Source organism: Pristiophorus japonicus, chromosome 22 (assembly GCF_044704955.1).
Source record: "Pristiophorus japonicus isolate sPriJap1 chromosome 22, sPriJap1.hap1, whole genome shotgun sequence".
Taxonomy (NCBI): Eukaryota; Metazoa; Chordata; class Chondrichthyes; family Pristiophoridae; genus Pristiophorus; species Pristiophorus japonicus.
Window position 1 is genome coordinate 62,085,327 of NC_091998.1, and position 25,820 is coordinate 62,111,146.

The window sequence follows — 25,820 nt, forward strand, 5'->3', positions numbered from 1 at the left end:
TTTAATCTTGTGCATGTGTTACAACAATGGCCTAGGCACAGAATGATGACCAGACTAGTACAAATAACAAGAAATAAATTTTCCAGTTTTATTTGCCATATAAAGGAGATGAAATACAGCAAAAAAAGAAACATTAGCAAACTATCAATTGAGGTGATGTTTCATTAGGTGTCATCATAGACGGTCCCTCGAACGAGGATGACTTGCTTCCACGAGTTCACAGGTGTTTCGATGAAGGACCCGATGTTCCAGTCCTGAACTCCAATTGAGGGGGTGGAAGATGCCTGTGTGTGGATTTTTTTAACGTGTGGTGACCGCTGCACACCAGCCATCACACTGGCTTGACAGAGCTAAGCCTTTATCCAGTGGCAAGGGTTAACCAAGACGACTGGAGACCTGCTCAGCTGCACAGACCTAGTGTGCACACGTGTCGCAGTGTGGGCTGGCCCGTCTGCCCCTGCGCCCTCGGCTCTTCTGGGCCCCGTACCCTCATTCACCGCTCCTCCCACGAGTCTCTAACAGTTCGCACCTAGAGCCAAGAGGCTATAATGAAAGCAAAATCTAATCAAGAAGGCAGACAATTAGAGTGTGGATAATAAAAGCTCCACTGTTGCTGTTTTCTGTAGTATTATGTTAAAGCATAATCTCTGTTTGTTGGTGAGCATGAATGGCCTAGCACCACAGGTGGGTTTAAATTAACATGGTTTTACTTCCAGGGATGGGTATTAGGATCATTGCTTTTCTTGTGATATATAAATGACATGGACTTGGGTACAGGCAGTATAGTTTTGAAGTTTGCAGATGATACAAAACTTGTCAACATAGTAAATAGCGAGAAGGATAGTAGCACACTTCAGGAGGACATAGACAGACTGGTAAAATGGGCAGACACATGGCAGATGCAGTTTAATGAGTGAAGTGATGCAATTTGTGAGGAACAACATTGTATAATCTAAGTGGTACTAATTTGAGGGGGTGCAAAAACAGAGGGACCTGGGCTGCATATTCACAAATCTTTGAAGGTGGCAGGACATGTTGATAAGACGGTTAAGAAAGCATATGGGAGACTTGGCTTTGTAACTAGGGGCATTGAATACAAAAGCGTGTAAGTCGTGCTAAACCTTCACAAATCACTGGTTAGGCCTCAGCTGGAGTATTGTGTACAATTCTGGGCACCACACTTCAGGAGGATGTGGAGAAGCTGGAGAGGGTACAGAGAAGGTTTGCCAGGATGATACCAGGGATGAGGGACTTCAGTTATGTGGGGAAGCTGGGATTGTTCTCCTTCGAGCAAAAAAGGTTAAGGGGAGATTTAATAGAGATGTTCAGAATTATGAGGGGTTTTGATAGAACACGTAGGGAAAAACTGTTTCCTCTGGCAAGTGAGTTGGTAACCAGAAGTTGTAGATTTAAAATAATAGGGAAAAAAAGTAGAGGGGAAATTGGGAGACATTTTTTTTTAATGATCTTAAATGCACCAGCTGAAAGGGTGGTGAAAGCAGATTCCAAAGGAAATTTTAAAAGGCAGTTGTATACGTACTTGGAGAGGACTGGTAAAAAGCTGGGGCGTGCGACTAAATTGGATCGCTCTTTCAAAGAGAAGGTACAGGAACGATGGGCTGAATGGCCTCCTTTTTTGCTGTAAGATTTTATGATTATGATCCTATGATTCTCAAAAGAAAAATCTGGATCCATTAGTATATGATTCATTCGTATAATTTTAGTATTTTTGGAGTCGGCCACTGTTGGTGACAAGAAACAAAATTCTGCAGATGCTGGAAATCTGCAAACAACCAGCAAAAGATGTGAATACTCAGCGGGTCAGACAGCACCTGTGGAGAAGTGGGAGTCAGTCAGGTCTTAAGACCCATCCTGAGGAATGGTTTTTGTTTCCACTCATATATTTGGATGAAAAAAAAATTTGCTTTTCTTTAATAGGGTGTGCCATGGAGTTGAGAATCTAAAGGAGATTTAAAAAGTAGTGGGATGGGAGAAAGGAAGAAATGGAAATAAAATGAGCGACTTTGGAAAGCACATTTGACAGTTATTGGGGCAAGATGTCAGTTCTGCAGCACAGGGAGATTTAGCTATGTATTTTTATTCAGTCTTGTATTTATCCAGTTTGCCCAGCAGATCCATCAGTATTTCAAAAGACAGGAAGCAATTCTGGTGGAGGCCTTTCATCAGATGTTGACGGTTAGCCAGTTTCTTTTAACAACAACTATTTACATATCGTGCCTTTAATGTAGAAAATAGCATCCCAAAGCACTTTGCAGAAGTGTAATCAGACAAAACCTGACACCAAGCCAAAGAATATTAGGACGGGTGAGCAAAAGCTTGGTAAAAGAGCTGGGCATTAAGTAGAATCTTATAAGGAAGGGGTATGGTTTATGGGAGGGCATTCCAGAGTGTTGAGTGTAGACGGCTGGAGACGCGGCTGTTAATGGTCGGCCGGTACATGATGCACGAGAGGCCAGAGTTGGAGGCGCGGCTGTTAATGGCGGGGCGGTATGGGCTGGAGACGCGGCTGTTAATGGTGGGCCGGTACATGATACACGAGAGGCCAGAGTTGGAGGACCGCAGAGTTTTGGAAGGTTGTAGGGCTGGAAGAGGTTAGTGATAGGGAAAAGTGAAGCCTTGAAGGGATCTAAACACGAGGATGAGAATTTTTAATTTGAGGCATTGGGGGACCGGGGAAGGGTTTAAAAATGATTGATGTTTATTAAGCTTACAATTGAAGGATTCCAGTGTGGTTTAACTGTATTTATCATCTTGGCTCTGAGTTATAGTTTGGAATGATTCTATCAGAAGGGAATTGTATACGTAGCTAAAGGAAAAAAAAATTGCAGGGCTATGGGGAAAGGGCAGGAGAGAACCAGCATAGGCTTGATGGGCCGAATGGCCTCCTGTGCTGTAACCGTTCTAAGTATTGGTCTATAATAGGAATGCGTCCTTTTTATCATTTTCTGTATTGTTATGCATGCTGCAGGCTTCAGAGAATTGTTCTGATGTATGTATGTTCCATTCTGCAGACCTGCAGCAGCAAGAAAGTTTGTGGAAGAGGGAATCAAAACCTTGGATGGTATGTTTCATAAACCCTATCTTTCCTGCTAAAATAGTAAGAATTTTGACTTTAGTAAAATTATCCATTAAACGGCTACTCAATAAACGAACAAGCATTTGCAAATATTCCTTTTGATTCTTTACCATGTGCCTGTAAAACTTGCTCTACTAAATGCAGGGTACACGCTTCACCTAATATACACTTTATTCTGTTTAATAATGGTTAGTGCATCCATACGCTGTTTATGGAAGATGCATGCCAGTGCACAACTGTTGTGTGTTTCTAAGGTGCTAATCAATTTGATGCCTACGCTTCCATCTCCTATGCTGGTATCCTGTGGTTAAAATACGCATGCTGTTCACAGCACCTGCATGCAGTTCATACTGGGATAAACTACTAGCCAGTGACGGTTTGCTTTATGGCCAATTTTCACTGTTTCCCTTCTCATCTCAAGGTTTTGACTTGTTCTGGGAATACAGTTTCACGAGAACATTGCAGACTGGCACTTACCAAAATGGCCAGTCTTGATGAAACAAAACAGCATGTTTTGATCAATAGAATCATAGAATGATACAGCACATAAGATGGCCATTTGCCCCATTGTGCCTATGCCGGCTCTTAGGTACAGCTATCAAATTAATTCCACTGCCCTGCTCTTTCCCCATAGACATGTATTTTTTTCCCTTCAACTATTTATCCAGTTCTCTTTTGAATGTTACCATTGAATCTGCTTCCCCCACAATCTCAGGCAGTGTATTGGAGATCACAACTCACTGTGTAAAGGAAAATGTTTACTTATGTCGTCTCTGGTTCTTTTGCCAATCACCTTAACTCTGTGTCCTCTAGTTTCCGATGCTGCCGCCACTGAAAACAGAGAAAATAAGGAGTACCTATCAAAACCATTGATGATTTTGAACATCTCTATCAAATTTCCTCTTAACCTTCTCTGCTCTAAGGAGAACCCCAGCTTCTCCAGTCTCTCCTCATAACTAAAGTCCCTCATCCCCGGTACCATACTAGTAAATCTCCTCTGCACCCTCTCCAAGGCCTTGACATTCTTCCTAAAGTGTGATGTGCAGAATTGAACACAATACTCCAGCCGATGCCTAACCAGTGTTTATTTTAAAGGTTTAGCATAACTTCTTAGTTTTTGTATTCTATTCCTCTGATAATAAAGCCAAGCACCCCAATGCTTTTTTTAACAGCCTTCTCAACTTGTCCTGCCACCTTCAAAGATCTGTGTTTGTGCACCCCCAGGTCTCCCTGTTCCTGCACCTTCTTTAAAATTGTACTATTTAGTTCATATTGCCTCTCCACATTCTTCCTACCAAAATGTATCACTTCACACTTCTCTGCGTTAAATTTCATCTGCCATGTCGGCCCATTTCACCAGTCTGTCTATGTCCTGAAGCCTGTTACTGTCTTCCTCATTTTTATTACATTTCCGAGTTTTGTATTATCTGCCTCCTTTGAAATTATGCCCTGTATACCCAAGTCCAGGTCATTAATATATTCTCAAAAAGAGCTGTGGTCCCAACATCAACGCCTGGGGAACACCACTGTACAATTCTCTCCAGTCTGAAAAACAACCGTTCACCACTACTCTCTGCTTTCTGTCCCTTAGCCAATTTTGGATCACATGCTGCCACTGTCCCTTTAATCCCACGGGCTTTAATTTTGCTAACATGGTCGTGCTTGGTCCTGGCATGCCTGAAGTCTACACTTGTGGTTCCCAGCCTTGGTTAATGTATAGTGATCAGGAGAAGGAGCCTTGGATACTCTCCCCTCTCCCCCCACCCCTCCAGCTCACGTTTTTTCCATTGCCTAGGTTGCTGATGCTAATTGTAGCATCAGTACTGCTGCCCCAGTAACAATAGGATAGACTGGGAATAAACAGTGAATTTGCTGGTCTGAATGGCTTAGTTGCACTATGACTTTACGGGGCCAAAATTGCCATTTGGCCCCAAATGAGGTGCACCTACCGTTATTTAAGAGTTTTCTCCGCCCCAATCCATGGGGTAGAGAATCCGGCGATTTTCAGGACTTTGTTGATTATTTCTGGTCGGAGCGGTGTTGCTGTCGTCAGCGGGGCGGAAATGATGGCGGGTTGGAACGGCCGTCACTTTGAGTCTTCAGCGCCACACTGCTGACGTCAGCGGGATACGTACTTGCTGCGTCGCGCTGACATATCACAACATCCCTCCCTTTCAGTTAAAGAGGAGGGCCACTGAGAACTCTGCAGCCACTTTAGTGGCAAACACAGGGCTACCAGGGAGGGTTTCGGCCGGGCCCCAAAGGAGTGCCCGACAGGGCGGGAAGACGGTGGAGCGGTCCTGTACATCGCTCCAAAGATAATGGAGGGCAATTTTCAAAATGGCGGCCCCTCCGTGCCGACTGAGTGCCGGGACCTTACCGACCCATGGCCACTTCTTTGAGGCGGTCGCAGCTCTTACAGAAAGGGGCAGTTTCGGCCCCTACCAATCTAACTCTCGGCAAATAAGCTTTTCATTGTTTTGAAGTGTAAATGGAGATTAATGATTTGAAATGTAATTTATTCTTTTTAATTTTTAGACCTGCGAGAAAATGAACACATACTAAATTATCATCAGCGGATTGGTTTGAAGTAAGTTTTACTTTTGTGGTGGAACTTTTTTCTTTCTTTAGTGGGATGAGGTACAGTCACTGGCCAGAAGTTTGTAAATAGTTACTTGGGGTAAGATTTTATGGGATAAGAAACTGTTTTGTGCAAACTTTCTTGTTGTGCATTGTTTGTTGGGATGTTTCCAAATATAGTATCAAAAATGAGATGCAGCTATATGCAACCTCGGGCAAATTATCTCCCTCAAAATGCTCCCCACTGGCTGTGCCAGTGGTTTGAAACCTCTCTTGGGGGTGGGGAGGAGGGAGGGGGGTGGGATGGGGGGAGGAGGGAGAAGGGTGGTCGGGTGTTGTAATCCTTTTAAAAACAAAAGGAAGTTTGCAGTGAGAAAAGGCCATTTGGCCTCATTGAGATCGTTCCTTGCACAGACCAACGGAGACTCTGAACTTAATTATACTGAGGAAAGGTTTTCAGTGGTTTTGGTAAGTATGGTTAAGAGCGTAAGAAATAGGACCAGGAGTAGGCCATTCGACCCCTCGAGCCTGCTCCGCCATTCAATAAGATCATGGCTGATCGACCTCAAGTCCACTTTCCTGCACTATCCCTACATTCCTTGATTCCCTTAATATTCTAAAATCTATCGATCTCTGTCTTGAATATACTCAAAGACTGAGCCTCCACAGCCCTCTGAGGTAGAGAATTCCAAAGATTCACCACCCTCTGAGTGAAGAAGTTTCTCCTCATTTCAGTCCTAAATGGCCAACCCCTTACTCTGAGACTGTGACCCCTGGTTCTAGACTCCCCAGCCCGGGGGGAACATCCCCCCTGCATCTACCCTGTCAAGCCCTGTAAAAATTTTGTGTGTTTCAATGAGATCATCTCTCATTCTTCTAAACTCTAGAGAATACCGGCCTAGTCAACTCAATCTCTCCTCATAGGACACTCCCCCCATCCCAGGAATCAGTCTGGTTATGCTACAGTCTTTAAGACTTGATAATTGCTGAGGGAGGAAGATGTTAGATTATATTGGGGTGTGTGGGTTAGTTAAGTTGACCTGGTGGTGTGTCATGCATAACCATGATATCCTGGAACTTACTTGATGAACTTGCAAAGCTAGATACAAATTCTCTGAGAGCATTTCTTAAAATGGGCCACAGCGTTTTCCCTTTGTTTGGATTTTGCCTCCCCGTGGAGTTGGTGTTTGCGAGGGCAGCTGAGGAGGGTACAACAGAGAGAGTGAGCAGTGATGGGCCTGATAGGTTTTTGTATATTTGTATCTAAATATACAAAATAATTTTGAGAAAAATAATTTGAATGAGGCAGCAAAAATGGCGCAGCACCTGCTGTCACTGTGAACCCCACCTGATGCACTTTACAGAAAAATAATCTCTGCTGAATTATCAAATTCGGTCAAGCAGAGTCAGCATGGATTTATGAAGGGGAAGTCATGTTTGACAAATTTGCTGGAGTTCTTTGAGGATGTAACAAACAGGGTGGATAAAGGGGAACCAGTGGATGTGGTGTATGTGGACTTCCAGAAGGCATTTGACAAGGTGCCACATAAAAGGTTACTGCACAAGATAAAAGTTCACAGGGTTGGGGGTAATATATTAGCATGGATAGAGGGTTGGCTAACTAACAGAAAACAGAGAGTCAGGATAAATGGTTCATTCTCTGGTTAGCAACCAGTAACTAGTGGGGTGCCGCAGGGATCAGTGCTGGGACCCCAACTATTTACAATCTACATTAACGATTTGAGAAGAAGGGACTGAGTGTAACGTAGCCAATTTTGCTGACGATACAAAGATGGGAGGAAAAGCAATGTGTGAGGATGACACACAAAATCTGCAAAAGGACATAGACAGGCTAAGTGAGTGGGCAAAAATTTGGCAGATGGAGTATAATGTTGGAAAGTGTGAGGTCATGCACTTTAGCAGAAAAAAAATCAAAGAGCAAGTTATTATTTAAATGGAGAAAGATTGCAAAGTGCCGCAGTACAGCGGGACCTGGGGGTACTTGTGCATGAAACACAAAAGGATATTATGTAGGCAAGTGATCAGGAAGACCAATGTTATCTTGCCCTTTATTGTAAAGGGGATGGAGTACAAAAGTAGGGAAGTCTTGCTACAGCTATACAAGGTATAGGTGAGGCCACACCTGGAATACTGCGTGCAGTTTTGGTTTCCATATTTATGAAAGAATATAGTTGCTTTGGAGGCAGTTCAGAGAAGGTTCACTAGGTTCATTCCGGGAATGAGGGGGTTGACTTATGAGGAAAGGTTGAGTAGGTTGGGCCTGTACTCATTGGAATTCAGAAGAATGAGAGGTGATCTTATCGAAAAGTATAAGATTATGAGGGGGCTTGACAGGGTGGATGCAGAGAGGATGTTTCCAAAGATGGGGAAGACTAGAACTAGAGGGCATGATCTTAGAATAAGTGGCCACCCATTTAAAACTGAGATGAGGAGAAATTTCTTCTCTCAAGAGGGTTGTGAAACTGTTAAATTCGCTGCCTCAGAGAGCTGTGGAAGCTGGGACATTGAATAAATTTAAAACAGAAATAGACAGTTTCTTAAACGATAAGGGGATAAGGAGTTATGGGGAGCGGGCGGGGAAGTGGAGCTGAGTTCACGATCGGATCAGCCATGATCGTATTAAATGACGGAGCAGGCTCGAGGGGCCGTATGTGCTACTCCTGCTCCTATTTCTTATGTTCTTATGAATTAGCATTTTCAATGTACCGACAGACTGAGTACAACGCTGGGAAGGCTTGTTCTCTTAAGTTTGAAAGTGCAGACTGAAATATACCTTTTAATCACAGTCGTGTGACTGTGCATTTAAACTTTACTCTACCCATATAGTAGGAAGATTAAACATTAGGTTATGGAATTCCAAACACCAGCTATGAATGTAATTTAGCTGCTTAGTTAAGAATGTTCCTTTGCAATTTGGACATTTGCAGTCTCTGTCATCTCAGTTAACTGACTTGTCACTGCCTTTTAAAGGGCACGAAGAACAACCTGAAATTATCCACAGTAATTGAGCATTAAATTCACCAACAGGTTAATATAAATATTTTGAAGGTTTTTAATACGGAAATCCCACATCTTGAGTTTTTAATTTGTTCCCTAAATTTGTATATTGGATACGATTACAGTCTGAATGAGCAAAGGGTTCCCTTTTCACTCTTTCACTTAATTACCTTGCTCTTTATGAACTGTTGTGCAGTTCGTGTATTTGCTGAAAGTGCTGAAGACCGACCTCTAGTGGCAGTAAAAGGGATCACAGCAAATGACTTCAGGCTTGGGACATTCAGAATTCTTGCTCTTTATCGCTCTGCAGTGATGATGCTGTAAAGTGTTTGTATGTGAATGGTGGGCTGTAATACCCTAACCGTTGTCAACATTCATTGTGCAGCCTCACACATGGAGAATGGCTGGTTTGCTGTGGTACTGGAAAGTGTCTGGTGCCTGTTGAACTTGACCTCAACAACAGCTGATGGAATCAGTCATCCAAGAGATATTCTGTGCATTAATGTCTTCTGAAAGCTAATGATTTGCAAAGCGACGAGCAATAATTTTGTTTTACTGTGTTGCTATATTAAATAATTGGTTTGTAGCCATAAAGGTCTCATTCTAACATGTGATAACATCCCCTGAAATACTACTTGTATTTCATGGAATTGACGTCACAATGGTGCACAAACAGTAAGCAGTGTTTGAAAAATGCTTCACAGTGATATCACCAGAACGATGCCGAAATATAGTTCGCATTTTAAACTTGTATTTCTATCTAACTTGTATCATTTAATTACTTAGCGTGTTATAACCAGAATATGATGATCAGTGAGATATGATTGTCCCCTCTTGATGGCAATCCTAACTCACTAGCGATGTTGTCACTGGCCGGGTACGTTTATACTACACGTCTGGTGTTGTTGCAAAGCAGTTCTCGCTTTGCACAGATGCTAAACTTGTGTAATGTGAATGTAAAGTTAAGCCTGACCTGACTCTGCAGCAAAGCAGTGTAAGGGAGGGAGCTTTCTACTGAGCAATTCACCTGCAGATTCTTGCTTTACTGAGATAGTTCACACTGAACCTCTGTCAAATGACTACTTGATCAACCATTGATTATAGTTGTTTTACTGATCTCTGCAGGTATTTTGAGGATTTTGAAAAGCGAATTCCTCGGCCTGAAATGGTGAAAATGCAGGTAAGGCTGAGCGAGCTAAGCTTGCATCTGATGCACTCAGTAACAACTGATGTTTGTAAAGTTTATACAATTGAGAAGCCTCACTACTCAGGTTAACAGATTGTAACTACAGACTATGAATCCTGATGCACAGATAGCACTTGTGTACTTGCTAGTTGCTTCGTACCACACACAACCTGTCCGGTTGTTAGAAAGCTCCCTTCCTGTTGTCAAATATCAGCGCTTTAATCATTCACAGAGCTGTTGTCAAAAATCAGTACCTACAGAATCATAGAATAGTACAGTACAGAACTGTACTATCGAGTTTTTCCTCTCTTTCTTCCTTCCTTGTTTCATGTCATCTGCAAATTTGAAAATTGTGTCCAGTATCTACAACTCATTAACATATATTAAAAATAACTCCAAGTACTGAACCCTGGGGTACACCACTCTGCCTCCATGACAACTTCAGCCTGTGCCCACACACACAAACTAACAACCTACTACCTAATACAGCTCGCCTCATCATTGAGTAAAATCTTTATTCCCAGCGCAATATGCCTCATACTCATAAATCAATTCTTGCACACCAACAGGCATGTGGGCATATAACTATTCGCTTACAATACATGTTTCTTGTTCATACAACAGTTGGTAGCAAAACCTAAACACAATTGTTTAGGTTTTCCTATTCCCTATTCCCACTAAACTGCTGACCACTCAACTTCCCTTCCAAGCTCCCATGTTAGCTGATACTGTTAAACAGTTCTCTCTCCTCCGGTACTGTCCTCTTCAAATCTGCTGTCATCAACCCTCCTTGACCTCTTCGTCCTACTGCCCCATCTCTAACCTCCCTTCCTTCTCAAGTCCTGTAACGTGCTGACCACCTTTCCTGGAACTCCATGTTTTAATCCCTCCAATCAGGTTTACGACCCTGCCACAGTATCGAAATGGCTCTTATCAAAGTCACAAGTGACACCCTATGTGACTGTGACAAAGGTGAACTATCCCTCCTCATCGCTCTCTACCTGTCTGCAGCCTTTAACAGGGTTGACCACACCATCCTCTCCAACGCCTCTACCGTCATCCAGCTGGGTGGGACTGCACTCTTCTACTTCTTATCTATCCAGTCGTAGCCAGAGAAGCACCTGCAGTGGCTTCTCTTGCTCCGCATCGTTGCCACTGGTGTCCTCCAATAGGCCCCTCCTACTTCTCATCTACATGCTGCCCCTCGACAACATTATCAGAAAACACGTCAGTTCCCACCATGTTCTCTAAATTGTCAGACTGCTTGTCCGACATCCAGTACTGGATGAGCAGAAATTTCCTCCAACTAATTATTGGTCAGACTATATTCGGTCCCTACCACAAACTTTGTTCCCTGACTCCATACCTCTGCCTGCCAACAGTCTCAGGCTGAACCAGACTGTTCGCATCCTCGGTGTCACATTTGACCCCGAGATGAGTTCCGACCACCTATCTGCACCCTCATTAAGATCACCTATTTCCACCTTTGTAACTTCGCCCAACTCCGCCCCTGCCTCAGCTCATCTGCTGCTGAAACCTTCATCCGTGTCTTTGTTACCTCTAGACTTGACTATTCCAATGCACTTCTGGCTGGCCTCCCATGTTCTACCTTCCGTAAACTTGAGGTAATCCAAAAACTCTGCCACCCATGTTCTAACTCGCACCAAGTCCCGCTCACCCATCACCCCTGTGTTCGCTGACCTGCATTGGCTCCCGGTTAAGCAACGCCTCAATTTTAAAATTCTCATCCTTGTTTTCAAATCCCTCCATGGCCTCGCCCCATCCTATCTCTGTAACCTCTTCCAGCCCTACACCTTCCGAGATATCTGCAGTTCTCCAATTCTGGCTATTTTGAGCATCCCCGATTTTAATTGCTCAACCATCGGCGGCCGTGCCTTCAGCTGCTTAGTCCCTAAACTCTGGAATTCTCTCCTTAAACCTCTCCATCTCTCTCTCCCCTCCTTTTAAGACACTCCTTAAAACCTACCTCTTTGACCAAGCTGCATGAATATCTCCTTACGTGATATTTACACCTTGAATATTGTGTACCGTTTTGGTCTCCTAATCTGAGGAAGGACATTCTTGCTATTGAGGGAGTGCAGCGAAGGTTCACCAGACTGATTCCTGGGATGGCAGGACTGACATATGAAGAAAGACTGGATCGACTAGGCTTATATTCACTGGAATTTAGAAGAATGAAAGGGGATCTCATAGAAACGTATAAAATTCAGACGGGTTTGGACAGGTTAGTTGCAGGAAGAATGTTCTCGATGTTGGGGAAGTCCAGGGGTCACAGTCTAAGGATAAGGGGTAAGCCATTTAGGACCGAGATGAGGAGAAACTTCTTCACTCAGAGAATTGTGAACTTGTGGAATCCTCTACCATAAAAAGTTGTTGAGGCCAGTTCGTTAGATATATTTAAAAGGGAGTTAGATGTGGCCCTTATGGCTAAAGGGATCAAGGGGTATGGAGAGAAAGTAGGAATGGGGTACTGAAGTTGCATGATCAGCCATGATCTTATTGAATGGTGGTGCAGGCTCGAAGGGCCGAATGGCCTAATCCTGCACCTATTTTCTATGTTTCTATAACACTCCTGTTAAGCTCCTTGGGATGTTTTACTATGTTAAAGGCGCTATTGTTGTTATAAATGTGACCTTTTTAAAAGATGTCTACATTATATTAACTAATTATCCAACATCTTTCTGGTTCTTTTGCTTCAGGAACTGACTTTGTAGGTTTGACTGTTTAGTCTTGTGCAGATAGCTTAGTTGTGCACTAAATTATTAAATGGGTGTATTAATTTTACACTAAACCCTACCTATAAGCTGATTATTCTAATGGTTACCCCATACAGCAGCCTGAGGAAATGTCTTTGGTAATGAACATGTTGCACTTTGCCACTTGTGGCAGGTTCCTGAAGAGAAAAATGCCCATATTTAACAATTATGCAGTTATTGCGATTGCCATAATTATTTTAGCATGCATCATAACCCAGATATTTTGTATTATGAAATTGTTAGTTCATAACAAAATAGTGGGGGATGAAATTGCCCCTTTTTAGCGAAGACTCCGGGAGGCGTAAAATGATTTATGACTGGGCGTGGTGAAAAACAGTCGACCCCGCGAAATTGGGCGGAGGTTTTGCGGAGGCACTATGAGGTAGCGCCTCGCTCCTGCCGGGAGCGCCCTGCTCGGCTGCACGCAGCGATGATGACGTCGTTGCTGTGCGCCTCGCCCCGGAAGTTAAATTGCCCCGCACAGCCTCACTTGTTGTCTGGCAGTGACAACGACCGCTTCAGCTGTCGAGTTGCAGTCGGGAACCGGCTGAGAGCAGCGCTATTGAAAGGCGGCAGCTTGAAAAAAAAATTCTGTTGGCCATTAAGTTTTTCTGCTTCCCAACAGATAGTCAGAGTGACTGGTGGACTGATAGCAGCGATTTTTACTTCAAGGAGTCTTCGGCCTCCTATCTATTCCCCTGTATAACTCAGGGCAGATTTGAAGTTACATTTCTTTCGCTTCATGGGGGCTGTGCTGGCACTTGACCTCCTGTTCCGATGTCACCGTCAGAGGATGCTTAGGCAGAGATAAAGGCAGTGATAGTTACAAAGGGAAAGGCATAGGGAGAGGGAGAGGGAGAGGGAGAGGCACAAGGGAGCAAGGCACAGGCAGCAGAACGGGGAGAAGCAGAGACACAAGCACAGCAAAATGTGGCCAGAGGAAGAAGGCACCACAGTGCTCTTCGTGGGTATTCCGGCAGCAGTTCTCCTATATCAATTTTACTGAGGAGCAGTGTGTGCAAAGGCATTTCAGCAAGGACGTGGTTACAGAGCTCTGCCATCTTCTGCAACCAGACCTCGAGCCTCAGACCAGGGTGAGGACGGCTCTCTCAGTGACTCTCAAGGTCATCATCGCGCTCAATTCCTACGTCAATGGATCTTTCCAGGGAGCAATCATAGAAGTTTACAGCACGGAAGGAGGCCATTTTGGCCCATTGTGTCCATGCCCGCCAACAAGAGGCTATCCAGCCTAATTCCACATTCCAGCTCTAGGTCCGTAACTGCATATCCAAGTACTTTTTTAAAAAAAGTGGTGAGGGTTTCTGCCTCTACCACCCTTTCGGGCTGTGAGTTCCAGAACACCACAACCTTCTGCGTGAAGAAATTTCCCCTCAAATCCCCTCTTAACCTTCTACCAATTATATCTTTCTATCTACTATATCTAGACCCCTCATAATTTTATACCTCAATGAGGTCTCCCCTCAGCCTCCTCTGTTTCAATGAAAACAAATCCAGCCTATCTAATCTGTCCTCATAGCTTAGATTCTCCACTCCTGGCAACATCCTCGTAAATCTCCTTTGTACCCTCTCCAGTGCAATCACGTCCTTCCTGTAATGCGGTGACCAGAACTGCATGCAGTACTCCAGCTGTGGCCTAACTAGTGTTTTATACAGTTCAAGCATAACCTCCCTGCTATTGTATTCTATGCCTCCGCCAATAAAGGCAAGCATTCCGTATGCCTTCTTAACCACCTGGCCTGCTACTTTCAGGGATCTGTAGACATGCACTGCATGGTCTCTTTGTTCCGCTACACTTTTCAGTATCCTACCATTCGCCCTCCCCAAATGCATTACCTCACACTTTTCTGGATTAAATTCCATTTGCCACTGTTCTGCCCATCTGACCAGTTAATTGATATCTTCCTGCAGTCCGCAGCTTTCTTTTTCATCATCAACCACACAGTCGATCTTAATCACACCCTCTATATTCAAGTCTAGATCATTGATGTATATCACAAAATGCAACAGGAGATATCTCCGACATCTCCCAGTTTGCTGTCCGTTGCTCCATCCACGAGGTCACAGATGCTCTGTACAGAAGGAGGAGGAACTACATGTCCTTCCCCATGAGCAGAGAGAAGCAGCACAAGCGTGCATCTGGCTTCGTCAGGATAGTGGACTTCCTCATGGTGTAGGGTGCCATTGACTGCAACGAGACCTGGGTGTCATGGTACATCAGTCATTGAAGGTTGGCATGCAGGTACAGCAGGCGGTTAAGAAAGCAAATGGCATGTTGGCCTTCATAGCGAGGGGATTTGAGTACAGGGACAGGGAGGTGTTGCTACAGTTGTACAGGGCCTTGGTGAGGCCACACCTGGAGTATTGTGTACAGTTTTGGTCTCCTAACTTGAGGAAGGACATTCTTGCGATTGAGAGAGTGCAGCGAAGATTCACCAGACTGATTCCCGGGATGGCGGGACTGACCTATCAAGAAAGACTGGATCAACTGGGCTTGTATTCACTGGAGTTCAGAAGAATGAGAGGGGACCTCATAGAAACGTTTAAAATTCTGATGGGTTCAGACAGGTTAGATGCAGGAAGAATGTTCCCAATGTTGGGGAAGTCCAGAACCAGGGGTCACAGTCTAAGGATAAGGGGTAAGCCATTTAGGACCGAGATGAGGAGAAACTTCTTCACCCAGATGTTAACACAGGTGGTGAACCTGTGGAATTCTCTACCGCAGAAAGTTGTTGAGGCCAATTCACTAAATATATTCAAAAGGAGTTAGATGAAGTCCTTACTATTCGAGAAAGCAGGAATGGGGTACTGAAGTTGCATGTTCAGCCATGAACTCATTGAATGGCGGTGCAGGCTAGAAGGGCCAAATGGCCTACTCCTGCACCTATTTTCTATGTTTCTATGTTTCACATCACTTTGTGAGCACGCATAGATGGAGGCCCTCCTGGTTTCTACTGTCCCCACCAGTGCCTCCAAAGCCACATCTCTGAATCTGGTGGCCCTCTCCCTTGAAGGGGGATTTGCAGCAACCATTTCACCTCCTTCCTGGACTCCACAAATCAGTGACTAAGTTGAGCAATGCTGAAAAGGAGCATCAGCAGGTTCAAATGACCACCCCTTTAAATGGAGCTGGAGTTAAGGATTGAAGGTTGATTGATGAATGGAACTCAGCTGAAATTGGGTAAGTAGCTGCAAATAGAGCCCCTGCAACACTCAACTGAGGCTATTAGCGCCTCATTTAAACCCCCCCCCCCCCCGGGGCAAAAACACACAATTTGCCACAATTTGGCAACCTATCTTGCCAGGCGCTAAGTGTTCTAAGAAAAAAATTACCACCCAAAACAGGGCGGTGGCCAATTTTGCTCCAAAGAGCCTTTGCAGACCACTGATTTAAAGACAGCTGTTCTGATAGAAAATGGTCTGAAATGTGAAGTGTGAAAAGTAAACTGGAGTCTCTTTCGATTTGTAAGGAACACTTCCTCTGAGCTGTTGCAGTCCAGGATTGATGCTCCCTCTGAGCTACTTTCAATCACCTCATTGCTCTCCCCCACCAGTGGAAGCTCTGTCCCCACCAGAATTTCATCCTAGTGTTATATACCTCAAAATGCGCTCTCCACAGACAGCTCAAGTTTGGAAAGGGCAGAGTCTAGAATTATACTGTTGGGTGATTTTCATCGTACAACTGGATATATAATGAAAATGTTATATACCCACTGTTCCACTTTACTGAAAGCCCAGTCATAACAGAATAATAAGAGAAGGATTTGGTATCCTCTCCCTACTTTCCCTTATTGGTACCGGTGAGATTGGGAATTTACTGCTAGGGGAAACTATAGTGCGAATTGAAGCTCTGGCATCCCGAGGCACAGCATGTTGGAGTACCTCGCCTCGACCTCCTCCTCCTGTCGATTGTAACTATTTCTTGTCACCATTGACTCCTTAGGCCATGGTTCTGTTGGAGGTGGAGAAGCTCGATCCAAACTACGTCGCCACCGTTTGTGGCAGTTTCAGACGAGGTTGGTACACACTTCTTTCAGCTTTGAACATGGAACTGGCAACTCTCCTGGAAAGATAATTGGAAGTGCCACCAATAATGTATTTGCTTTAAGGGTTCTTTGCTTAAGAATTCATAGCAGCACATTGCTATTAAGAACTAGTTGGTTTATTAGCAAAGGTTTAACAATCACACCACACATTACTAGTTCATCCATCAGGCTCACAACCACCTGCCTCATCGTGGATCCCCCGAACCCAACTGGCTAGGGCTTTATTGAGTCTTGTGACCATCATGTGACTGGCTAAGCCACTCCCTACTCAACAGCTCTACAACTATCTTGTGCTGTATCAGTAATCAAGTGCCCCCTGATTAAAGAGGGGGGGTCACACTCCAAAAACTTTTCAAGTGCCCCCTTATTTTTTATTGAGGGCACTAAAAATGCAAATGATACAAGTGCCCTCTGGCTAAAGGAAGGGGGGCGGTCACTAAAATCGACAAACTTAAACAAATTAAACTTTGGACATGGTTCAAATTAAAATTTGGTTGCCGGGGGTGATGATGCACTCCAGTCCCTCCGGCGCCCACCTCTCGCGGAAGGCCGCGAGTGTACTGGTGAACACCGCGTGCACCATCTCCAGGGACACCCTGGCTCGGATGTAACAGCGGAAGAGAGGCAGGCAGTCGGGCTGATCGCCCTTGATCGCCCGCTGCCTGGACCGGCTGATGGACCCTTGGCCATGCCCAGGAGCAGTCCCACGAGGAGGCCCTCGGACCTATCCGTTCCCCTCCGCACAGGGTGCCCAAAGATTAGGAGCATGGGACTGAAGTGCAACCAGAATTTGAGGAGCAGCCCCATCAAATATTGGAAGAGGGGCTGCAACCTCGAACATTCAATAAAAACATGGAACACGGACTCCCCTATCATCAGCTCTACGAACCTGTGAGCATACTCACGTGTGCATACATTACACCACCTAGAATCTGCTGTAAAATTAACTCAATGTAATACTGATTAATAGGGTTTTTAAAATGGAAGTCACCAACATAATGTGTAATGGCTTCAAAAATAATAAATATTATAAATGTTTCTCGCAAATAAATCATTTCAACCTAGCAAATACTCTAATTTTAGTCTAACAAGGTCCAGGAAAACTTTCTTCATTCGCTCTATCAGATTTATGAGTATTATAATCATTAGTGTATTAATGAAACCTGGGAAAAATAATAAAATTAATAAAAATTTAAGAGAAAAAAGTTGTGAATGCTGGAAATCTGAAATAAAAAGACAAAATTCTGGAAATACGTAGTATGTTCGTTAGCATCTGAAAAAGGGTAACCTTTCCCGTCTGAGAGGATTATGGGATGTGTATGCAAGTTAAATAAGCATAGGACTCGGTTAAATGCCAGAAAGATTTTATTTTTGCAGAGTCATCTACTTCTGGAACAAGTTGCTGGTTTTTGAAGGGAACACTATTCACTTCAAGAGCTCAAAAGGGGGCAAGATGAGTTCCTAGCTATAAAGAAAAAAAGACTTGCATTTATATAGCGCCTTTCACAACCACCGGATGTCTCAAAACGCTTTACAGCCAATGAAATACTTTTGGATTGTAGTCACTGTTGTAATGTGGGAAATGTGGCAGCCAACTTTCACACAGCAAGCTCCTACAAACAGCAATGTGATAATAACCAGATCATCTGTTTTTGTTATGTTGATTGAGGGATAAATATTGGCCAAGACACCAGGGAGAACTAGTGAAATAGTGCCATGGGATCTTTATGTTCACCTGAGAGCAGACGGGGCTTTGGTTTAATGTCTCATCTGAAAGACGGCATCTCCGACAGTGTAGCACTCCCTCAGCATGGCACTGGAGTGTCAGCCTAGATTTTTTTTTAATGTGCTCAAGTTCCTGGAGTGGGACTTGAACCAACAACCTTCTGACTCAGACGAGTGTGCTACCCACTGAGCCACAGCTAACACTATGGACGCTAATGGAGCTTAAAAAGGCAGCTGGGTCATCAGGCAATGTGATTCATGGCCACTTGTTTGGGAGTGTTTTGATCGTCTGTTTATTTCCATTTATAATTATTTCCCTCTGAAATGGTGGGGGGAGGGGGACGGTTGCTGATGGGGGTCACGATGCTCAGTTTCACCATAACTATATCATCATCATCATAGGCAGTCCCTCGGGATCGAGGAAGACTTGCTTCCACTCCTGAAGCGAGTTCTTTGGTGGCTGAACAGTCCAATACGAGAGCCACAGACTCTGTCACAGGTTGGACAGATAGTCGTTGAGGGGATGGGTGGATGGGGACTGGTTTGCCGCCCGCTCTTTCCGCTGCCTGCGCTTGATTTCCGCACGCTCTCGGCGACGAGACTCGAGGTGCTCAGCGCCCTCCCGGATGCACTTCCTCCACTTAGGGCGGTCTTTGGCCAGGGACTCCCAGATGTCACTATAGTCATGACTATATGGGACAGGCTCGATGGACCAGCTAGTCTTTACCTGTCCGCCATTTCTATATGTTTCATAGACCGCTGAAAGGAGAAACTACAATAGCCAGTGCAGGTTGAAAGGAGTTTCCCTCATTATCTCAACCCCTCTTGTCTCTAGGTGCTGAGTCCAGTGGTGATATGGATATTCTTTTGACTCATCCAGACTACACTTCAGAATCATTAAAAAGGGTGAGTTCTGATTAACTGAAATGCCATTTCACAAAAGCCTAAATTTTACATGCTTTTAAAAATTCATTCCAGGATGTGGGCGGTGCTGGCAAGGCCAGCATTTATTGCCTATCCCTAATTGCCCTTGAGAACATAAGAAATAGGAGCAGGAGTCGGCCATTCGGCCCCTCGAGCCTGCTCCGCCATTCAATAAGATCATGGCTGATCTGATCATGGACTCAGCTCCACTTCCCTGCCCGCTCCCCATAATCCTTTACTCCCTTTATCGCTCAAAAATCTGTCGATCTCCGCCTTAAATATATTCAATGACCCAGCCTCCACAGCTCTCTGGGGCAGAGAATTCCACAGATTTACAACCCTCTGAGAGAAGGAATTTCTCCTCATCTCAGTTTTAAATGGGCGGCCCCAGAGATTCCGGACTCGAGCCCTCCTCTGCAGGAGTCACATGGGCCTGGGCACCCAATCACGGTGAAGTATTTTCTCATTCATAGTAATAGAGAAACACCCCATGACACCCAAACACTACATAAAAAAATAAAAAAACACTTCACAGAAATACATTATAGGAATTAAAGTGGATAGAAATGATTTTGAAAAAGAAAATATTTGCTGATTTAAAAAAAAAAAGTTTTAATTATGGTTTAAAATAAAACTACCTGAGTGGGCAGGGTTTTTAACATAAATATGTTTTTTTAAATTTTATTTTTATATATTTTTGCTAAGTTTTAAAACTCTTACGCTGGTAGAAGTAGGCCCAATCTCTGCCATGGGAATGTCCTTCTCCCCGAGATGTGTGCGATCTGTCAAGCTAGAAACTTGACAGATCGGAAAAGCCAGTTATCAGCACATGCGCATTGCGTGCCTTCCTGGGTCCGTACACCTCCGTACAGACCCGGGGAGGCTGGAATTTCAGGGCCATTACTTTAAAACTGAGATTATACAGGCTTGCCTCAGTACTTAGTATGCTCTCATGTGATGTGCTCACTTCCTCAGCTGTAGTAGAATCATAGAAACTTACTGCGATCCGGATACATAAGTTAAAATCTGAGGAATTTAAATTCAGTTAAATTAAATCAATCTGGAATAAAAGCTGTCTCAGTTAATGGTGACCATGAAATTACCGGATTGTTGTAAAAATCCATCTGGTTCACTAGTGTTCTTTAGGGAAGGACATCTGCCATCCTTACCCGGTCTGGCCTACATGTGACCCCAGACTCACAGCCATCTGAAATGCCACTTATTCAAGAAGGCGAATTGCCCTTCTCGAGAGCAACTAGGTATGAACAATAAATGCTGGCCTTGCCGGCAATGTCCACATCCCATGAATGAATAAAAAAAAAATTTCACAAAGAGTTCAAGGTTATTTTTCTTTTCAATTAAAGAACCAAGGTAAAGGGCCAAGGTCCACGGTGCAGGGCACCAGCAAGGTCAGAGAGTAGGACAGGAAAGGAGGTAAATCAAGAGGTAGTGATTTAAGCGATGTCCAGCTTGGCTTTTAAATGCCTGAAGATTGTTGGAAAACAGAGAGACTGGGGGTCGCAAAGAGTTCCACAGTTTTATGGTCCCAAGAAAGAATTACTTACAATCGAACATAATGCAATGGCTTGATTAAAACATTGTGAGAACGTAGGGAGGAGGAAGAGCATGTAGGATGGTAGCTTTCAAGCTGAAGTGGAACAAAATTGGAAAGTTGAGGAGCTATGGTTATTATCCTGTTTGTGGTGCTTTAAAGCTGGTAGCTATGAGGCTGACCGATGCAGAATGAGTTGACTATCTTTTTCTAATTCTGGTACTTTCTCTCTTGCTCAATGCATTGACAGACCATTTAATATCCTAGACAAGGCTTGAATCTCTCCTTTCCCAGTGGCCATATACTTTCACGTTTCAGCAAGGCCAACGGATAACAATTAAAAGTGAGAACCCAGAGTGTCTGAAGTCAATTGTAGTACTGCTTCTGCAACTGGTTCTCGTCTGTGTGGCTGGAGTACAGTCTGTGTCTACTAACTGAGCCACTGGAAAAAACAAATGTATGAACTTTCAACTTTTTACTGTCCTTATTTGAGAAACACATTGACACATCAGTGATTGGGATGGTTGGATGAGTAATCTGGTGGAACAAAATAACATTTATGGTTTCAGAAAGTAGTTGTATTCTTAAGAGATTAAACTATACAAATAAAAGGCTATTGAATTGCTTACTTGTAGTCAGGTTAAGAGTTAAACATTAGTGTGTACATTTACAGAAATAAGGAAAAATTCTACCCAGGAATTAAGTTTAGCACAAAGACAATCCTTCTTCATGATAGTATTTGTAGTGCTGTTTATCAAAAAGAGGCCTCTCCTGAGGGGCCCTTCTAGGTCTTGGATTGAGACAGAGGATGTAAACCATGCTTAAGATACGCCAGGGCAGCAAACAAGAGGGTTCAGGTGGTTGAGGGTGTACTTAAAACAGGCACCGGGAAAGATTTCCATTTACACAGGGTGATTAGCAGTTGGAATGGATGGCCAGGATCGTTAGTTGAGGCCAGGATTCTGCATTAAATTAAGAAACCAATAGATACTGTAAGGGATGATGGAAGGATGAGATCAAACATGTTAAAGGACCTTCTTCATCCAAACTTAGCTTCTGCACATTATTTAAAATGGAACTTTAAATTTGAGGTTTCCATCAGAAACAGCAGCTGCCATGAAAACTGAGTTTGGAACACTTGCACCTTCCAATATTTTCTTTTTGCCTTTAAGACCATTTGCACCTGGTCACCAGCTGCAAAGAGTTGAGATGTAATGGGCAGAGAGATTCTACATGTGCTTAGAATATTTCTGCCATTCATATTTGTAGCTGCTTGTATTGAACAATTATACTTCTATTATTTGTTGTAATTGAAATATTTTGAAACAGTGACATGTCCAGTCACTGTGTTGACCTGATGAAATAGACAATATTCTAATGCTTGGAAAGGATTTTGTGTGTAACTTTGGGAGTGCGGATAAGTTCAAAGTCTGAACTGCTGTGTAGTTGTTTATTTCTATACATAGGCCCAGATTTTGCACTCACCTCGCTGACAGCTGCTCACGGGCTTTAGAGCGGAGACTTGCTCTAATCTGGTGTCTGGTCCAGAACGGCGCCCTCTACAAGGCATCTGTGTCATCTGTGAGCAGGGCAAGAAACTGTAAGGCTCTTCACTCAACCAGATTGAAGAATCCTCGCCGAGACCTACAGGGGCCGAAATTCAGGCCTGCCTGAAAGTTGGCGCACCTACCTTTTTTTCTAGATGTTTTTACCGTCTGGTCCGACGAGACGGACTCTTGATCCATTTTCACCTCTTTGGCAATTTCTTTTTGGAGTGGACTAGTGGTTGGTCATAATGGGGTGGGGCGGAAGTGCGGTGCTGGTGAGGGGTGGGAGTGGGATCGAGTCTCCACTGTCGTCACTCAGCGGCGGAGTGGTGGTGATGTCAGTGCGCGTGTGTGTCACCATGTCTCTCCTCTCATTTAAAGGGAGAGAAGCAGCGATTTTTTTTTAAAAGGCTCAGCCACCGGGCCACCAGGGAGGGTTTCGGCCGGGCCAGGGACCTGGCACCCTGTTGGCGGTCCGGCCGAACCCGGGGCCCTAATTGTCCGGCCGATTGAGACATTGGCCGGCAAAAAAAAAGACATGGCGGCCGCGGAAGTGCGCCTTCCCCTTGAAGGCCCGCCGCGATGCTGTAGCTCTCTCACAACAAGGAAAAAGCTGTCTGGGGCACCGTGCGGCGGATCGTGGAATTTTTAAGGTAAATTTCGCGCGGATGGGATGGAGGCGTTGCGCGCTTTGTAATGACGTGCTTGGGGTGGTCGGCAGCAGTGGGGCGGAAGTGGGGACCGCCCGAAAAATCCCAGAGATGAATTTGGATTGTGGCGGCCAATCGACATGCAACGCGGCGGCCACTCAATTCCACCACATGGCTGCCGCAAAACGGCGGTAACGGCCCTTATCTGGACCCTGAATTTCGGCCCCATAGGATGTAAACCGGGAAGTATAAATTAGATTTAAATCGTGTGCAGAAAGCGGAAGAAAGTTTGGGAAAGACAGATGGGATTAAGACAGAGAGAGATTAAAGAGATGGACAGAAAAAGTTAAAAAAAATATTTTAATTGAAAATAAAATCTTCAACACTAATTAACTTCTGAAGGAATGAGACTCCATAGTGGTGAAACTAAATTTTCAGGGCCAGAGAGGTTGTTTGGCAGTAACTATCACTTATCACGCCGTTAGAAGTTCACTTACACCTGAATGCACCAGTCCTAATTTTTTCTGCCGTCTTTAGTAGGCAAGTACCCTAAATTCACGCCATTGCATTCCTTTCAGTGCCGAGTCTATTGGTGAGGGTTGCAACAGTGTGCCCTGTGGAGAGTGGGGTATCTGTGATCGCAACTTTCTGATTTTAACTGCGCCTGTGTGGATGTCGGAAGTTGTGTCCGATTTACTCTGTTATAACGGTGAGCGCTGTTGGCCTCACCATTATTATCCATGCACAATCCGGCCCGTTGTGTCATTTGAATCTGTATGATGTAGCATTCATTCAACAACAACAACTTATATTTATATAGCGCCTTTAACGTAATTAAGGTCCCAAGGCACTACACAGGAGTATTATGCGATACAAATTTGACACCAAGCCGAATAAGCAGAAATTAGCGCAGGTGACCAAAAGCTTGGTCAAAGAAGTAGGTTTTAAGGAACATCTTGAAGGAGGAAAGAGAGGCGGAGAGGCAGGGAGTTCTAGAGCTTGGGGCCTAGGCAACAGAAGACACGGCCACCAATGGTTGAGCGTTTACAATCTGGAATGCTCAGGAGGACAGAATTAGAGGAGCACAGACATCGAGGTGGGGGGGGAGGGATTACAGAGATAGGGAGGGGCGAGGCCGTGGAGGGATTTGAAAATAAGGATGAGAATTTTGAAATCGAGGCATTGCTTAACTGGAAGCCAATGTAGGTCAGCGAGCACAGGGGTGATGGGTGAGCGGGACTCGGTGCAAGTTAGGACACGGGCACAACTTTTTTGGATCACCTCTAGTTTACGTAGGGTAGAATGTGAGAGGCCAGCCAGGAGTGCGATGGAATAGTCAAGTCTAGAGGTAACAAAGGCCTGGGGGAAGCCTTTGTTCAACTTTATTGTTAAGTGTAAAATGCTAGTCTAGATCATAGCACAGCACAGAAGGAGGCCATTCATTTCATCGTGCCTGTATTGGCTATCTGATTAGTCCCAGTCAATGTTCCCTCTAATTTTTTTTTGGCTGCGTGGCCCATTCAAATTTCCGCACATGCGCGTTTTCTCCCATTGTAAAGCCAGCAAGCAGCCTGCGCGGGACCTCCGGACCGCTGCGCGGCCACGCAGCTTAAAGGGAACACTGGGCCCGCTCCCCTGCTCTTTCTCCATAACCCTGCAAATGTTTCCTTTTCAAGTATATATCCAATTTTCTTTTGAAAGTTGCGTTGAATCTGCTTCCACCGCCCTTTCAGGCAGTGCAGGCCAGATCATCATAGCTCGCTGCGTAAAAATATTTCTTCTCACCTCCCCCTCTGGTTCGTTTGCCAATTACCTTAAATCTGTGTCCGCTGGTTACCAACCCTCTTACCAGTATAAGCCGTTGCTCCTTATTTACTCTATCAAAACCATTCATAGTTTTGAACACCTCTATTAAATCTCCCCTTAACCTTCTCTGCTCCAAGGAGAACAACCCCAGCTTCTCTTGTCTCTCCACATAACTGAAGTCAATTTTCAAAACAAATTCATAGGTCTGTAGCTGTACGGATCGTGGTGATTTCAGCAAATCAGTTACATGGCTTGTGCCTTCCTTCCTCTTTGCTTCATTGATGTTTGTAAGAGAAAATTGGCATTAGGGGTATAAGCGAAATAAGTTTTAAAGTGTCGGCTTCTACATCGGCTCAGCAAAAGGGGCAGAAGGTCTGTAGCTGACCTCACATTCTAACATATTCCAGTACCAAGGACCCAGAGGCCTCTGATTCAACATTGATGTACTAAAACACTAGATAGCATTAAGGTACGTCCGGTCCGACAAGATAAGACACTATGGAAGACGCTAAACAGATATTGATAAGACTCTGTGAAAAGACTCTAAACAGACTTTTAGGTGCCATGTACGATCAGCAAATTCTAACCCAATGAAGTCATCCCAGTTAAGGTCTAAGGTTGCCTTGAGATCCTGGGGAGCTTGTACCGGGAAGCAAAGGGATCTATGAAATGTATGAATGATGTACGATTTTGCTATTCGGGGAACATCTCCACTCACAGACGGCTGTGATGAGAAGTATTCCCGGACGTCCGCAATTAAAGATCGTTATACCTTGCCATCGGTCTCCGTCTAATAACTTCGAGGGCTGCTACGTGGGTTGGGACAAGCGCAAACCTGAGCTGTGTTGCTGGCTACAGGCTGAATATAAAACAGCAGGGATTCGCTATGACCAG

At 44.3% G+C, this 25,820-nt stretch overlaps 1 protein-coding gene across 1 annotated transcript in view; it reads left to right on the top strand.

The window, feature by feature from the left end:
- The window catches only part of polb (polymerase (DNA directed), beta), a 203,014-nt gene that overhangs the window by 19,583 nt on the left and 157,611 nt on the right, over positions 1–25,820 (top strand). The window contains exons 6-10 of the mRNA XM_070866249.1: positions 3,033–3,082; positions 5,636–5,687; positions 9,821–9,875; positions 16,620–16,692; positions 19,283–19,353. Coding sequence (XP_070722350.1) covers positions 3,033–3,082; positions 5,636–5,687; positions 9,821–9,875; positions 16,620–16,692; positions 19,283–19,353 — 301 coding nt within the window. The remainder of the gene's footprint in view (positions 1–3,032; positions 3,083–5,635; positions 5,688–9,820; positions 9,876–16,619; positions 16,693–19,282; positions 19,354–25,820) is intronic.